We start from the raw sequence: 15469 nt of genomic DNA, 5'->3' as shown, positions 1-15469 counted from the left end.
GTTCACGAAAGAAAGGAAGACTGATATGTCGAAGGAACCCATCTCCATCAATAAATACCCCTTCTGCAAGCCACCTACCACAAGTAAATGAACGTGATCTGCTAGAGCCCAGAATTCCAAAAACAAATACCAAAACCAGATCACGAAATATTATGTATCCTATATGCCTTAAAGAAGAGCAACAAAACCTTCCATTATTACCAAAACACCCGAGTCTCACCTTGATACACCCAATCAAATCCTCAATCAACAAGATATGGGAATCCCATCAGATTGCAGCTATCACAATCACCCATCGCAAAACCCAAAATTGAATCCTCTTATACCATATGGGATCTCCCATCGAATTAATCAGAATCCTCCGATGAAGATCCAACCAAACCAGTTTTGGAATAAACACCCTTTACACACTAAGAAGCCTTATTCCCCCTCGTTTGCTTGGAGGAGTATTTACTCTACTCAAGGCTTAGTGAAACTTGGTGCAAGTTGGGTGATAGGTTCAGGCTGTCATGTTTCAGTATGGTGGGATCCCTGGATACCGGATAATCAGCCAAGACCGGCTAATGGCATAGGCCGATTGTTACATCCCAATTTAATGGTTAACCATTTGATTAATCCTATTACTAAGGAGTGGCATATGCCAATTCTTGAGGAGTTTATGGACCCAGCGGACATTCAGATTATTCAAGCTATGGAGATCAGTAAAGTCTACAAACCAGATAAGTTGATTTGGCACTATACTAAATCAGGAAAATATTCGGTAAATTCGGGTTATTGGCTAGCACGTGAATTAATCACAGAGGTTGAATATGGGCCGTCTTGCACGGCCCTTAGGGCACAAGCATGGAAACTGGAGGTTCCCTCGAAGGTTCAACATTTTTCTGGCAGATTGCCTCTGGTTCCCTTACAGTGATGGAACGACTTGCTCATCGGGGTGTTCGGTGCGACACCCTATGTAAACGATGTGATTCGGAGGTGGAGACTATCAATCACGCACTATTTGAGTGTTCTCATTCTCGTTGGATATGGGATTTATCTTTCGTTGACTTTACTTCTGGGGATTTTCCTTATGGTTTTATATACACGAATCTAGATTTTATATTTTGGCGGGTGTCATCCCAGGCGGACGCTCTGAGTATACGACTTCGCCTACCATGGATTGTCTGGTCCATTTGGAAAGATAGGAATAAAAAAGTTTTTCAGGGCTGCGAGGCAGAACCAAGCGAGGTTATTAATCAGGCGGACAATGATAAATTGTTATGGGAAGTGGCTAAGTCTTTCTATTCGGCTGCCCTAGATCCCCTGCCTGCGGAGTCTCGGGATCCTTCCCCCCGTTGTCAGGTTGATGGTTCTTGGAAGGCGTCAGATCCTCTTGCAGGTTTGGGCTGGTGGTTTTGTAATAGTGAGGATACCACGCAACTACTGGGAGCACGGAGTCAACGTCACAGCCCTTCCCCTCTACATTCGGAGTTTCAGGCTTTGATTTGGGCGATGGATTCCTTACTGTCGGCGGGGGTTGACTGTCAGAGCTTCGAGACGGATTGCGCAGAATTAGTGGCGATGGTGCAGTCTCGTGATGAATGGCCCGCTTTCTCCAACCTCTTGGACGATTTCAACGTACTCCGACCATCCTTTTCATCCTTCCAGCTGTCAAGGATCCCACAGACGTCAAACATACGGGCAGATTGTCTGGTTCGTTCTTCGAGATCTTTATTTTCAGAGACTTTTTTTGTAAACTCTTATCCTCCGATTTGGACAACCAATCTTGGAGTTATTTTCTAGATTAATGTTTGGTTGAAAAAAAAAATGAAATTGTTTATTACTTCCCCTGAAAATGACCAATACAAACTCATAATTTTGAAAGCGAATGGACGAATACGAATTATAAAATTTTCACGCTATTTTATTTTATTTTATTACGGAAAATTAATAGTGGAAAAACAAAACGAAACTAACAGACAAAACAACAGTTTTTTAATATATTTTTTTTTTGACAATGGATTTTTAATAATTCTTATCGAACATAAAACAAACAATTTGATAAACAATAGTGGCTAAGTCTTTCTATTCGGCTGCCCTAGATCCCCTGCCTGCGGAGTCTCGGGATCCTTCCCCCGTTGTCAGGTTGATGGTTCTTAGAATAATATTCTAAAAATATTTGATATAATCATTATTTATATTTCATTTTTATAGGGACTCGACCTAAAATGGGTTTGCTGAAGAATGAGATCATACATAATTCTACAAATAATGTAGCACGTCCTAATTCTAAAATCCGTGGTGTTGCAACTTGCAAGTATTGGTGAAGCATTTTACAGGGTGTAACCTCTAAAACCAATACAATTTGGATTGAGGAAAATAGTTTCTATAATACCCAATTATTAGTGTCTCCAACAACAAATCGAACGTTTGAATTATATAAGCTACTAATAAACATGTAAAATATGAATCTGGCAATAACAAAATCTTTATAGTACACATTTCAAAACAATGAAAAAAGAGAAAGTAGAAAAGCACAGGTGATGATGATGATGAGATCACATACGGAGAGAGAGCTCTCACTTTTTATGACCAGACACACTCCTTCCCAAACCCCAAAGTAGTCATTTCTTTTTTCCTTTTTTTACCGTTACTGTAAATTTTCCCGGAAAAAAAAAGAAGAGAAGTTTACTTACTTTCTTGGGTTCTCTCCTCGATTAGTCAATTTGGACAACATCTCTTTCTTCTCTCTTTTGCTTTGCTTATCTGTTTGTTTGGTCTCCTTCTTCAATTCTCAGAAAACAGAGTCACCCAACTTTACAACAACAACAACAAAAAAAAACAAACCTTTAGACCAAAGAATCAAAATTTCAGTTATGGGTTAGACTACGAATTCGATTACTTCTTCTTCCTCGTCTCTTAAGTAATCGTTGGTTTGGTGGGGAGTTTAGGGTTTCTGTTTGGGAGTAGCATAATGTTGTATTGACAAAAACGAACAACTCTGGATTCCTCGGCGGTTAACGACCACCGCCTCCGCCGCCGCCGTCATAACCCAACCACCACGACCATCAACGACCTTGAGTTTCAACAATATGCTCCATCAATGGCGGCTAGCCACCGTTTAGTAGATTCTCCGTCGCCGCCGATGAGACACAACCAGCAATCAGCGTTTACGCCGTCGCCGACGGAGAACGATGGTGGTTGCGGCGAGATCGTTGAGGTGCAAGGAGGTCACATTGTTCGGTCAACCGGGAGAAAAGACAGACACAGCAAAGTCTGTACGGCGAAAGGACCACGTGACCGGCGCGTGAGACTCTCTGCTCCGACGGCGATTCAGTTCTACGATGTTCAAGACAGGCTTGGTTTTGATCGACCGAGCAAAGCCGTCGATTGGCTTATCAAGAAAGCTAAATCCGCCATTGATGATCTCGCTGAGCTTCCTCCTTGGAACCCCGCCGATGCTCTTCGTCAACACGCCGCTAACGCTAAACCCAGAAAAACCAAAACTTTAGTTTCTCCGCCGCCGCTACAACCTCCGCCGCAGCACCAAGAAACAGAGCATCATCATCATCAAATCGGAGAGGAAGATAACGAATCGAGTTTTCTTCCGGCGTCGATGGACTCTGATTCGATAGCTGACACTATAAAGTCGTTTTTTCCGGTAGCTTCATCGCAACAGAGCTATCACCATCAGCCACCGTCACGAGCCAATACACAAAACCAAGATCTTCTTCGTCTATCGCTTCAATCTTTCCAAAATGGTCCACCTTTTACTGCTCAAACAGAGCCTGTTCTGTTCTCCGGCCAGAGCAACCCCTTAGGGTTTGACTCATCAACGGCAAGCTGGGAACAGAATCACCAGTCGCCGGAATTTGGAAAGATACAGAGACTGGTAACGTGGAACAACGGCGGAGCAGCTGACTCCCCCGGAAGTACCGGAGGAGGAGGAGGATATGTGTTTGCTTCTCCATCGCCAGTTTATAGCCAAAGTCAGCTTTTATCTCAGAGGGGTCCCCTTCAGTCCATTAACAACACACCCATGATTCGTGCTTGGTTTGATCCTCACCATCATCATCATCATCATCATCATCAGTCCATGACCACTGACGATCTCCATCATCATCATCATCCTTACCAATCAGCTATTCCAGGCATTGCGTTTGCTTCAAGTGGTGAATTCTCTGGTTTTCGCATACCAGCACGGTTTCATGGGGAGCAAGAAGAGGAGCACGGCGGCGACAACAAACCGTCCTCTGCTTCATCTGATTCTCGCCACTAAACAAGATCCAAACACACACACAAAATAGTTACTTTTCATATTCCAGGTTGGGAGTTTTTGGAAAACATACATTTCTGAAAGTCTTGTACTTTGCAATGTAATCATCCATCAAAATTGTTAACTAGTATTCTTGTTAATGTTTTGCAGGGAGCTTCAATTGCGTGGGATAGGGAATGTGTGTTTCGTTCTTGTGCGTTACGGATATCGATCGAATAGGAGAAGAGAGAAAGAGACCTGATCAACAGTTTCGAGTTTTTCTTCTTCTAAAGTCCAAGCATTTGTTAATTTGAGTTCATCTTTGTATCAATTAGAAAACTTTCTGTAACCTCAGTTAAGTTTCACCATGTTTAGCTCTAGCTACGTATGAGCTCACACCCTTGTTTGTTGTAACTTGTTGTTTTGTTCTAAATTAATTTTCATTTCCTTATGCTCTTGTGTTGGAAACCTTTAACCCCACTTGAAGCTAAAGGTTTCAAGCTTTTCCCTTTATTCCATGTGGATTTGATGCTCTCCTCAAGATATATCTCTTCTTTCTTTGCTTGCCAATCCCAAAGAGGAACAGTGCTCTATCAATGTAACATCAGATTGTTTGGTTATTGCGTTCCATTAGAAGCTTTATTTTTCCAGTCTCTATGGTTATTATAAACTTTCTTTTGACAGGCAAAGGGAATTTGGAACAATCATTGCTCTTGTCTTTCTTAAGTCTCTTGTTTTGGCCCCATAGATGAAGAGTCATTTTCCATAGACAAGAGTTTGCATGTGTTGTTGCTTCTTTTGGATTTTATAATTTCGAATTTAGAATGATGGGTTTATTTTTAAATTTTGTTTAGTGCGTGGATGCAAGTTCTAAAAATCTCTTTATTTCGGTGTGTAGCTTACTAGAATTTAAATATTTTTATGAAAAAGAGCAAAAGAGAATTTGATGTCTTATTAGTGTCAATAACACATACAACTTTTTAATTTTTAACAAGCGTGTATGTAGGAGATCCACCAAAGCTGAGTGTGATATAGTCTTTAAATAAGTAAAAAAGGAATAGGACAGTAGATTACATGAAGACACCCTTGTTGGTCTAAATGAAGGAAGTTGAAAGATAACCAAGTCCCTTTTTTTTTTTATGATCAATGATAGTACATGAATTAATGAAACCATCAGGTTGCTACTGATTTTTTTTTGTTACTGTTATGAGCACTGTCCTACTCTGAAAGTGAAAACTTTGGTTATTCATTCTTATGGAGATGATGAATGTTATGGAGCTTTATAAAGTTAGCAACACTTTACATGTGATGTGATAAGATGAGATTGGAAGTAGTGGCTATCCATCCTAAAGTATAAATTGGTAGCCAAAAAAAGAAAGAAAGAAAGAAGATAGAAAGCCTGAATTTTTTTTTTAATCAAATGTTTGATCACTCAAAGTTATATCAATTTCTACATTTGGAAAATTATCCTTATCTTATTCGTTTCTGCTTCCTTTTAAACCTACTTGTTCAATTACACATATGATTTTCATATATATATATATATATATATATATATGTAGCTCTTGATAAAAATCTGGTTTATGTGAAAGATTAACCTCTTATCATTTTGGGGTGTATTTTTGTGAAATTAAAGGGGCATTGTTGAAGAAGACATGGATGGACTCACTCAATAATAATAAGAATAGGATAGCAAAGTATATGAAAAGGATGTAACCAAAATTGGGGAAAAAAGGTTGTCACCTTTAGAGAATGGTCCCCCTTTTTCTCTATCTCTTGTCAGATCTCAAGGTTTTATACAGCTGTTTGATCTTTTCACTTCATTCCATTTCATAATATATACTCTCTAAATTTTTTTGTCAAGATTAAGAATCTTAAAAGATGGAAATAATTACCAAATTGCTTTAAACCTAATTGTATGCTTTAAACTAGCCCTGGGCATATTATCCGAACCCGAACCCGACCCGGAATAGGTGGTTCAGTTCGGGTTTTGTGTAAAACCCGATCAGGTTCAGTACCTCTAAGGTTCGGATACCCGATCGGGTTCGGATATTATCCGAACCCGAAATAAAACCCGAACTAATCTGAATTAAATGTAAAAATGCATCTAGGGGGAATCAAACCGAGTATCTTGGACATTTAAACGTGCATGTTAAACTATTTTGCCATCTTAGTTTCTGGAATTTATAAAATGAAAAAAAAAAAAAAAAAAATTGTTCATGATTTTTTTGAGTTCGGGTATACTCAAATAACCTGAACCCAACCCGAAAATACAAAAAACTCGAACGGGTTCTATATACCTAAACCCGAAAACCCGAACCCGAATGCGCAAGACTACTTTAAACTAATTTAACCCAATCTTCAAGATTTGGTACCTTTTGATGTTGTCTCCGTTTGTTTTGGAAACTACCCAAATTTGGATCCAATTATCTTACCAAATTTGGTCAGGCCAAATTAATGAATTTAGGAATCGAGAACCGAACCAAAAGTAAAAACTAAATAAAAGCCAGGATCCAGGACGGGCTCGATCTGGCTACCTTCGGGTCATAAACACCAATGATCTAACCAGTTGAGCTAAGGATCCTGACGGTAACTTTTTACGTTAATAAAAAATATAATAATACATTCCATCAAGGTTTAAATACAAGAAACGAAATCTGGTCCCGGCGGGGCTCGAACCCGCGACCTTCGGCTCATAAGACCAACGCTCTAACCAACTGAGCTACGGGACCATGTCGTAAATTTTCTACGTTCGTACAATATAGAGCAATTACTTCATCGTCGTTTGCATATAAGTTTTCTGAATCGAAGAGGCGACAAGTGAGAAGATTAGGAGCAGCAAAATAGTTCATCGTAAATTGGTAAAGATCAATCTCTAGATATGGATCATACATTAAAAAAAATGTATAATATTTTATAAGAAAAGGTTATATTAGAAAAATGTTACTACAAAAGTTCATTATAAATATAAATTCTAAGCTCGCTCATACATTAAAAACATTTTAAAGATGAAGATGGAAGAGGAAAAGTCCAAGTTTTTGAGAAATTATACTTTTGTCGTTTAATGATTTAATCAACTTATAGTTATGTTTAACCATACAAATATATAATTGATAAAAAATTTATTAAAGCTAAGCCCAACAGTTTGTCAAAAAAGCCCAACGATCATATGTTAATATCTTAAAACTATAGAAAAAACTTAATAGAAAACGAGATATGAAAGAATCCAAGAGTTATATTTTTATTTGAAGGGTGTCAACAAATTTCAGAGGGGTGTCAACATGTTGGTTAGATATGTGCAATTAATTATTTTTATAAAAGCTAAATCAAAATTTATAATTTTATGGGTGTCATATGAATATACATGTCAATTAGAGCCAAAGCCCACAGGCTGGTCCGGTCCGGTCCTAAAGAATACCGGGCTCGGACTTAAATATATATGTCCAGAAAAATCGAGTTTTTTGGGCTCAGCCCGTTTGGGCTATAGGGTTTTTTAAGTTTAGCTCGACCGGGTTCGGACCAGCCCAAAAAGCCTTTTAACAAATATATTTGTACTTTTTTGTTAATATTTTTATTTGATTGTAATATTCAATTAATGATTTATTGTAAATAAAGTTTAAATCTCTAATCCTAATTTTTATATTTACTTAATAATCTTGCTTAATACTTTAAATTTTTTTATCTATGATATTTTATATGAATTATATATTGTTTTATTTGGTTAAAGTATAAAATTTTATTTAGTTTTAAACTTTTTATTTTAAATTAAGTTGGTTGAAGTGAATATAGATGAGTTATTAAAATTTTGATTGATTTGTTTTATAGTTTATCTTTAAACACTGTTTTTTAACACTTATAAATTTAAATTATTGATCTGTAGATAAGTACGAAAAGCCCGGTAGCCCTCTGTTAGAACCGGGTGTAGATCTTGAAATATAGGCTCAGAAATATTTCGGACAAGACCGGACGCAAACATATACGGGCTTTACGAGTTTTGGGGGCCGGCTCAGGCCAGTCCGATTGACCCCCCCCCCTAAAAACTTCTCTAGCTCCGCCGGACGAGTAATTCTTGGTTTCAATACCAGAAGAAGGTCCACAAGTAAAACAAGAAAGATCATATTAGCTTTAATAACTGTTATTTCAATATATAATCACTGATAAATCTCAGAAATTACTTTTTTAGGTTTTTACACTCTCAAATCCATAAACATAACGAGAATAAAAGAAACCACGCGAGAAGAAACTCACTCATGTGAACAAACTCTTTTAAACACAGCGATCATCTCTACGACCAACCAAACCAGTAATCAAGAATATAAACCAGACCCAAGGAGAATGGGTAGAGCAAGTAAGCTATGAAACATGTCCAAAGAGGATAAGTTGTGCGGAAACTCGCGAAACTGCCCATCACTAGACAAACGATGAGAATCACCAACACTTCTGATGAGAAGTTCCATGTTAGTCCTCTAAGGTAGACGATTGCTAAGAACACCGAGAGACACAGAATGTTGTTCATTGTCACTCCTCCACATAGCTGTACAAACAAACAAACACCAAGAAACTGGTTTTTAGTCTATGAAGTATAACGAGGCAGAAAGGTACAAGAAAGTGTGGTTTACGGACCTCGGAGAAAGTTAATGAGGCGGTTCTGATCTTTTTGCGGGAAGCGAAGATGATGGCAGAGACGGCTTCACTTGAATTGGTGGCTAATGGCAAAGCGATGAAGGAAATAAAGAAAGATGGGATCCCTGTTGCTGCCGAGAAGTTGTTAACTGTGTCGACTAAAGGATCAGCAAACGCAGCTGCAATGGCAGCTCCCAAGATTAGCAGCAGAGCTGCTTTAATAGTGATCCATTTTGGGTCTGCAACCTCACCGCCTTCCTCTTCGTTCTCACCATTTTCATTATCTCCCAACAGAGTATGCTCTCTCTTAGTTTGCTGTCAAAAACGAGATTAATTGTAAATGTATTTAGTTTAAAGACGTATTGTGACCATGTGTGTTCAATCAAATAGGGTTTCAACAGTCTCTCTACCACATGGAAATGGTCGAGGAATTTCATCGTTCGAGGACCAGCATCAGGACCAGCTGGACCAGCAGTTCCCATTGCCTGGAGGAGCCAATGTTTAATGCCACGTACAAACTCGTCTTGATCAACTTGCTCATCGAGAGTCTTGTCAAAATCTTGGAGAACTTTTCCCACAGCATCGTCCTTGTCAAAATCAATCTCCTCAAAGCTGATCCCAATGATAAGCGCCTTTAGTTCAGCCGCTGATAAGTGTCCGTCCTTGTTTGCATCAATAGTGTCAAACAACCTGATAAACCGAATAAACTTGAGCACAAGGTGAAACCGAGTAAAGTGTCTAAAAATTGTTGCTTTCTCCATGTACAGAAACCATGACTTACCTCCGAATGACATGTTCATCAGGCTGACCTTCATCATCAAGAAGCCTTCCCAAAGAGTGCTGTTTCAAGTGCTTTAGGATTCCTGATATAACATGCTTGTGCTTTGCAAAAGCAAGCCTTCTCCTTTGGATCCACGGTTGGAAGACCTAGATATCATCATACAAGGAATAATTATCTCACAAACAAGATACATCAGTACAATAGATACTTATTTGGAACTAGTGTCCTGAAAATTGGTGTTACCTGATATACACAGTAAGAGATTAACATTAGAACAGATAAAACTAGAGCAACCAACACAGACAAGTGTCTTCCAGATTGTGAGCCCAACATCTGCGGAAGCTGGACAATGACAAACGGAATGACTGATATAGCCATAATTCTAGCAGCATAGCTGGTCCAAACATCAACAGTTACACCAGAATCTACAAACAGAGTAAACACCAATAAGTAAAGGCTACATTTTCACTTTCTGTGTGTTCATCAAAGATTACAACAATACCGAATTTTTTTTTTTTGAAACTGTATTATATATTTTTTTTGTTACCTTTAAGACTGAAGCGTTTAGTGTCTTGATTGTTTACAGCAATAGTATCTCGAAGGTCACACTTGCCAACCACAGTGCAAGTTCCCCAGATAACAGTGAGAAGCATAACAGTGGAGCCAGCAAGCAAACCCATCCCCACAGAGACTTGGCTTTGAGCCGTTGCTGCGTCTCCAGAAAGTCCAGACACTATAAAATCCAAAAAGACAATGTTATAGCCAAAGAAACACACACAAATAGACAAAGACCCATCAAGAAGAAAGAGCAAAGACTATAACTTCACAAAAAAAAAAAAGATTAAGACTTTTTCACTAAAAAGCACAAGGTGACAAGTTACAATCATCGTTTCACTATTTGATTCCCAGAACCTGGCAAAACTCAATCAGAGCCAAACAAAAAATCACATTTTCTCACCCAAATAAATTCAAATTCCGCAAAACTCGGAACACAAGCATGACACTCTACAGATCGAAGGCAGCATATGAAATCTCAAAGATCCAAAAATTCGAAATTTCAAAATTTGAGACATACCCATGATAAGCATAGCGTCCGGGAGGGCGCCGAGCATGGGAAGGAACAAACCACCGACAATTCCAGGGCCAAGGATCTCGAGAAGAAGCTCACTCCCGGCAGAGAGATACGTAGCAGCAGTGAACATGAGAAACCCATAAACCAGAATCAGAAACACGTTCCCAAGAGCGGTCTTGGTACAGGGCATAAACCCGTAGGTCTGTTCACAAGCTTCTTCTTTCTCCTCTTCAGCCGAAACAACCGTCTTGATAACCGATCCGGAGCCGCCACCGTCGATTCCATCGGATATAAGACCGGTTGAAGATTGATGCACAGAGACGAATCTAGCGTAAGCGGATGAAGCGAAGATGAGAAGGAAGAGAAGAGAGATGAGAGATCTGAATCTCATGATTGATTACGAAAGAAGAATACAAAACCAAAAAAAAAAAAGAAGAGTAAAAATCAAAAGCGGACGTTCATGGAGAGAGTTTTGTGGATGAGTATTGTACTATGTATCGTTGGGGAGAAATAAATAAATAAGAGAGAGTACTAATAAAGTTGTGTGTGTGAGAATCGTGTGGGGCAGTTTGTGGGGGAAGATGGCGATTTGATTTACCGGTGATGAAAAAGGAAGCTGGAGGAAGATGAAGCGATCAGTGTCTTATTACCATTTTACCCTCCTAATTATTATTTATTAATTTCAAGGAGTACAGATGTTGTTAAAAGAAGGATTAGTTATATGCAATTTGTTTAGTGTAAGTTTATTAATAATATAAATTTTGGCCACCTCAAAAAAGATGCCAAAGTATTGTTGTTACTGTAAGTTATTAAGTATGTAATAATATAAAATTTGTCCACTTCAAAAAGTAGAACATGACAATGTGACAAAAATAAAAGTCTTGGGGGGTAATAGTACTTCCCTACAATTAATGGCTTTCCTCAAATTCAACAATTGAATTGTTCAGCATTTACTTATTTTATTTTAGCATTTTGAAATTTAAATATAGAAAAAAATCAACTCAAAAAAAAAAGATAAGGTTATCATCAATTCAGCCGGATTTATTACGAATTTTAGTTGGGGGTAGATATATCTACATTATTTTTGAGATTTTCGGTTATTTATGATGGTGTGTTTTTATTTTTTTTCAATACATGTTTCAATATTTATAGTAAAAAATTGAAAAATTGTTTTGACCTTAATCTCAACTTCAAAGACTTTTGGGGTCAATTTCAACTATATTAATGTAGTAAGCAGGAGGGGCTGAAAAATAAAAACAAAGTAGAGTAAGGGCGATTCGTGAAATATATGCTTGTTTACCTTAGAAACGTTCGTTAGTTAGTCATCATAACCGGATTTGATTACGCGGCCACACGTGTAATATTAAGCTATTCTCAAGGGCACAAAATCAAATATTAGTCAATTTTGCCGACATTGTAGATACCATAAAAAATACATTTCCTATTTAAATATCCATTCTTCAAAATTCTTCATAGTTCATACTATTTAGAATAAAATCAATTCGTGTTTTGAGTCTTTTGACCAAAAAAGGGCGATGATGACGCGACGCGATTCTGCGTTTGAGTAAACGCTAAAACCTCGGATGTGAGAGATTCCAAAACGTCACGTAGTTTTATTATCTTTAAAACAACACGCATGTTTGGGTAATTCGTATGACAAGAGATTAAACAATTGGGCTCAGTCAGTTTAAAAAGCCCAAAGGCCCATAAAAAAAGAGCGAAATCACAAAAGCTCAAAAACCCAGAGGTATTTTCATCTCCTTCCTTCTCTCCCCTCACTCCGTTTCCATGGCGGTCGGTATCTGATGGTATTAGGGTTTTGGATTCTCTAATTCTTCCAAAACCCTAACATCATCTTTTGTCACTTTTAAACCTCTCTTACAACTATTCCTCAATATCCTCCTCCTGGGTTCGACAATTCTCGCCTAAATCGTAACCTCCAAGCTTCTGGGTATTGATTTGATTCACACGAAGGTTTGGGGATAAGGGCAATGGTAGAAGCCGAAGATGAAACTGATAAGTTTGAAGACATTAAAGCTATTAAGCGTCGTCGTGTGCGAAGCTCAGATATTGTTGACTCTATCGTCTCAGATAAACAAAAGTTCAAGAGAGTTCATCTCTGTAGGGCGAAACCATCTTATCTTCTGAGTCTTGGACCGAAGGCGAGCAGAAGCGAGTATCTTAATAGATTACCAGGGATCCTTCGTGAGCTGCTTCGTAGGAGAAACTGGAGTGATGCAAGTCGTGTGCTTTCTGTTCTGATGAAAGGCACAATTAAATATCCTTGTCCGAAGATGAACCGTCTCAAATACGAGGTCTTTTGAGTTCCAAAGTTTTTGCCTTTATATGGTGAAATGGTTCTTATTGTTTCTTCTTTTGTTTGGCAGGCTCATATACAAATTGTGAATCACTCGGATACTAAGAAAAACAAAGCCGATGAGATTGGAAGAATATATGATACTTGGATTGGGCAGATTGGTAAACAACATAAAGAGGTTCCTTTTTAGATTTGTGATTCGTTTACTTATTGTGGACATATTAGTCTAAGGCTCGAGGATAACATTTGAGTTACTTGGTCATTTGTACAGGAGAGACTCTTGGTTTGGTACGAACAAATTTGTCATTTTATTGAGCATGATATGAACACTGATGCCAATAGTGCTGCAATCAGGTACGATTTGATATCTTCTTGAACTAGTTTTTAATCGGATGTTGGGGTTTCTATAGTTTGCATTTGATAGTTTCAGTGCACATGCTATCTTGTAATTGTGTATGTTGATAGTCTTTTTGTTTACAATCTTTATCTGCTACGTTTCTGCTTGGGTTAATATTGAACTCTGTTTTATCTTTTGGTAGCTTGATGCAGAACCGTGATTTCGGAATGCTTCCACGGGCCAATCTTTTTATAGGAATCACATTCTACAAGATGTGGTGTAGTAAATTCTTGAAGGAGTTACAGCCTGAAGAGGCAGATGACAACGAAAGTGTATCCAATATGTCGGAATCAAGATCTCAGGATAGTCTGGTTGAGGGTTCAGGTAGGGATGAGTCGGTTTGCTCTGCGGCGGCAGAGGTTTCTGCTAGAAACGATTCAGAGACTTCCGTCATGTATTGTAAAAAAGATTCCCATTTGTCCATCAGTGACTCAGGAACAAAAATGGATACCAAGGTAAAATTAAAGAGTACTCCGCATGTTACCACTTCACCACAACTCTATGCAGCCTCTGAAGAAAACGAAGGCTCTTTGCGAGATGGAGCTGAATTTGATCCCACCGTTATTAATATTCTTGGTTAGTACTGAGAATTTCTTTTTGCATTACGCTATAACCCATAACCGCTTCTGTTGAATCTATGGCTTCTTTTTTTTCAATGTTAGGCAACATGGATCCATGGTTGCTTCCCTTAAAACCGCCAGAAGATCCTGATTGCTACATAAAGATTGTCAATGATGCTTATTATAAGGATGCTGTCAAATATATGCGGCATACTCTTCAGTCCCCGCCTCATGTATCTTTGGCTGCATTACATCCACTTGTACATGTAAAAACTGATTTAACTATTTTTGCCTACGTGTCTCATAATGTCCTCATGTTCATCCCTTTTATGCTGGAATGTCTCGCACTAATTACATGTTTGTTTTTTCCTTTTCTAGCTTCTGTTATTTGGAGGTCATGTAGATGAAGCGATGAAAATGGTCGAGGAGATGTGCAAGAAGGTACATGACATCAAACCTTTCAGGTACAAAGATATATTTTTCATTCTCTCACCCGCCTTAGGAATTTAGAATCTGGAAACAAAGGATTTTCTGAAGTGGCTTTTGGTTCTTTTGTTCAACTGTAGGATTAAGGCCCTAATGATGGAGAAGTTTCATCGTAACAGCGACATGCTTGCAAAATCCTATGAAGATATCTTAAAGATTGATCCTAGTTGTGTAACTACCCTTAAGAAGCTTATTGGAATGTGCATGGAAGGTACTTAAGATCAATCCATCAGACACCTTTTAGTCTTAAGACCTTGAATCCTGCGTAAGTTGTTAATAATACCATCTGTTTCATTTACCTGTAGATGAGTATAGTAGAGAGTCGCTACTGGAAATGATAGCATTGCATGTAGAAGCTTCGTTTCCTGAGCCTGAAATCTGGAAGGAGTTAGCCTCTTGCTTCAGTCACTTCTTTGAGAATCTTGATGAAGACAGAATGTCTGTATGCCTCGACGACAGATCTGGAGATAAACGGAACCAACAAACATATTCTGTTCGATACAACCCGACACCAAAAATGTTCACCAATACAGTATGGGCTCTTCGGGCTAAGTGGTGGCGGAACCGCCATTTCTCCCCGGGAATGCTCGAGACAGAAATAAAAAACGGTATGTTGATAGGAGACTGGGAGATGATGAGTTACAAAGCGGCATGTGCAAGTCACATCTACGGACGAGACTTTGGTTATGTAACAAAAGTTTACGAACTGTTGAAGAATAGCAATAACAGAGAGTTTTTCAACTTCTTGCGAGAACACAGAAAGAACTGGAACAAGATTTACAATTTTGAATAGTGTTACTTTTTTTGCCAAACAATTTTGAGTGTGTGAACCCATTATTTTTTTAGTTTTACATGATAGAAGATATATCGATTTTGAGTAAATATAACACTTTAGAGTCTTGAGTGTGTGAATTTGTAAAATAATATGCAAATGACTAATCAAGATAGATCATTAAAGCCTAAGCAAATGACAAGAAAACATGAGAAGTATAACTGTTA

At 38.3% G+C, this 15469-nt stretch overlaps 4 protein-coding genes and 1 non-coding gene across 8 annotated transcripts; 3 read left to right on the top strand and 2 right to left on the bottom strand.

Moving 5' to 3' along the window:
* Window positions 1-256: 256 nt before the first annotated feature.
* On the top strand, window positions 257-2220 carry LOC147928915 (uncharacterized). Its single transcript, XM_087486319.1, has 3 exons — window positions 257-760; window positions 889-1692; window positions 2194-2220. Exons 1-3 carry the CDS (start codon window positions 257-259, stop codon window positions 2218-2220), a joined length of 1335 nt encoding a protein of 444 aa, XP_087342445.1.
* A 175-nt stretch (window positions 2221-2395) lies between these two features.
* Window positions 2396-4685, top strand: LOC104742842 (transcription factor TCP3). The gene is made up of 2 exons (XM_010463899.3): window positions 2396-4304; window positions 4406-4685. The coding sequence occupies exon 1, from the start codon at window positions 3083-3085 to the stop codon at window positions 4256-4258; it is 1176 nt and encodes a 391-aa protein (XP_010462201.2). The 5' UTR covers window positions 2396-3082; the 3' UTR covers window positions 4259-4304; window positions 4406-4685.
* A 2207-nt stretch (window positions 4686-6892) lies between these two features.
* TRNAI-UAU (transfer RNA isoleucine (anticodon UAU)) lies at window positions 6893-6966 on the bottom strand. The gene has a single exon. It is a non-coding gene; the product is annotated as a tRNA-Ile (tRNA).
* Window positions 6967-8353: 1387 nt separating this feature from the next.
* Window positions 8354-11553, bottom strand: LOC104742841 (sodium/calcium exchanger NCL). The gene is made up of 7 exons (XM_010463898.3): window positions 10714-11553; window positions 10186-10371; window positions 9882-10063; window positions 9639-9784; window positions 9268-9547; window positions 8858-9172; window positions 8354-8768 (listed from the first exon to the last, which is right to left on the bottom strand). The coding sequence occupies exons 1-7, from the start codon at window positions 11099-11101 to the stop codon at window positions 8520-8522; spliced, it is 1746 nt and encodes a 581-aa protein (XP_010462200.1). The 5' UTR covers window positions 11102-11553; the 3' UTR covers window positions 8354-8519.
* An 812-nt stretch (window positions 11554-12365) lies between these two features.
* On the top strand, window positions 12366-15352 carry LOC104758664 (uncharacterized). 4 transcript variants are annotated; one of them, XM_010463894.3, is made up of 8 exons: window positions 12366-13025; window positions 13098-13205; window positions 13299-13381; window positions 13567-14000; window positions 14087-14250; window positions 14363-14448; window positions 14551-14681; window positions 14776-15352. In XM_010463894.3, the coding sequence occupies exons 1-8, from the start codon at window positions 12702-12704 to the stop codon at window positions 15261-15263; spliced, it is 1818 nt and encodes a 605-aa protein (XP_010462196.2). In that variant the 5' UTR covers window positions 12366-12701; the 3' UTR covers window positions 15264-15352. The 4 variants fall into 4 exon arrangements, with proteins under 4 accessions (XP_010462196.2, XP_010462199.2, XP_087340227.1 ...); XM_010463897.3 differs by having other exon boundaries at window positions 12450-13025; window positions 13098-13188; XM_087484101.1 differs by having other exon boundaries at window positions 12457-13025; window positions 14551-14735; window positions 14824-15352.
* Window positions 15353-15469: the final 117 nt, after the last annotated feature.

This window comes from Camelina sativa, chromosome 14 (assembly GCF_030686135.1).
Source record: "Camelina sativa cultivar CO46 ecotype springtype chromosome 14, ASM3068613v1".
Lineage (NCBI taxonomy): Eukaryota > Viridiplantae > Streptophyta > Magnoliopsida > Brassicales > Brassicaceae > Camelina > Camelina sativa.
Note: the sequence above shows the minus strand (reverse complement) of the source record. Positions and strands in the feature narration are given on the sequence as shown.

Bases quoted from the DNA above. Each gene is read 5' to 3' on its own strand.
- LOC147928915 (XM_087486319.1), top strand. From the start codon at position 257: ATGGGAATCCCATCAGATTGCAGCTATCACAATCACCCATCGCAAAAC. The intron at 761-888 runs GTAAATTCGGGT...TTTTTCTGGCAG, and splicing joins CTAAATCAGGAAAATATTCG to ATTGCCTCTGGTTCCCTTAC. The intron at 1,693-2,193 runs GTTCGTTCTTCG...TCATTTTTATAG, and splicing joins ACATACGGGCAGATTGTCTG to GGACTCGACCTAAAATGGGT.
- LOC104742842 (XM_010463899.3), top strand. From the start codon at position 3,083: ATGGCGGCTAGCCACCGTTTAGTAGATTCTCCGTCGCCGCCGATGAGA.
- LOC104742841 (XM_010463898.3), bottom strand. From the start codon at position 11,101: ATGAGATTCAGATCTCTCATCTCTCTTCTCTTCCTTCTCATCTTCGCT. The intron at 10,372-10,713 runs GTATGTCTCAAA...TGGATTTTATAG, and splicing joins GGACGCTATGCTTATCATGG to TGTCTGGACTTTCTGGAGAC. The intron at 10,064-10,185 runs GTAACAAAAAAA...CTCTGTTTGTAG, and splicing joins TAAACGCTTCAGTCTTAAAG to ATTCTGGTGTAACTGTTGAT.
- LOC104758664 (XM_010463894.3), top strand. From the start codon at position 12,702: ATGGTAGAAGCCGAAGATGAAACTGATAAGTTTGAAGACATTAAAGCT. The intron at 13,382-13,566 runs GTACGATTTGAT...ATCTTTTGGTAG, and splicing joins GCCAATAGTGCTGCAATCAG to CTTGATGCAGAACCGTGATT. The intron at 14,001-14,086 runs GTTAGTACTGAG...TTTCAATGTTAG, and splicing joins CACCGTTATTAATATTCTTG to GCAACATGGATCCATGGTTG.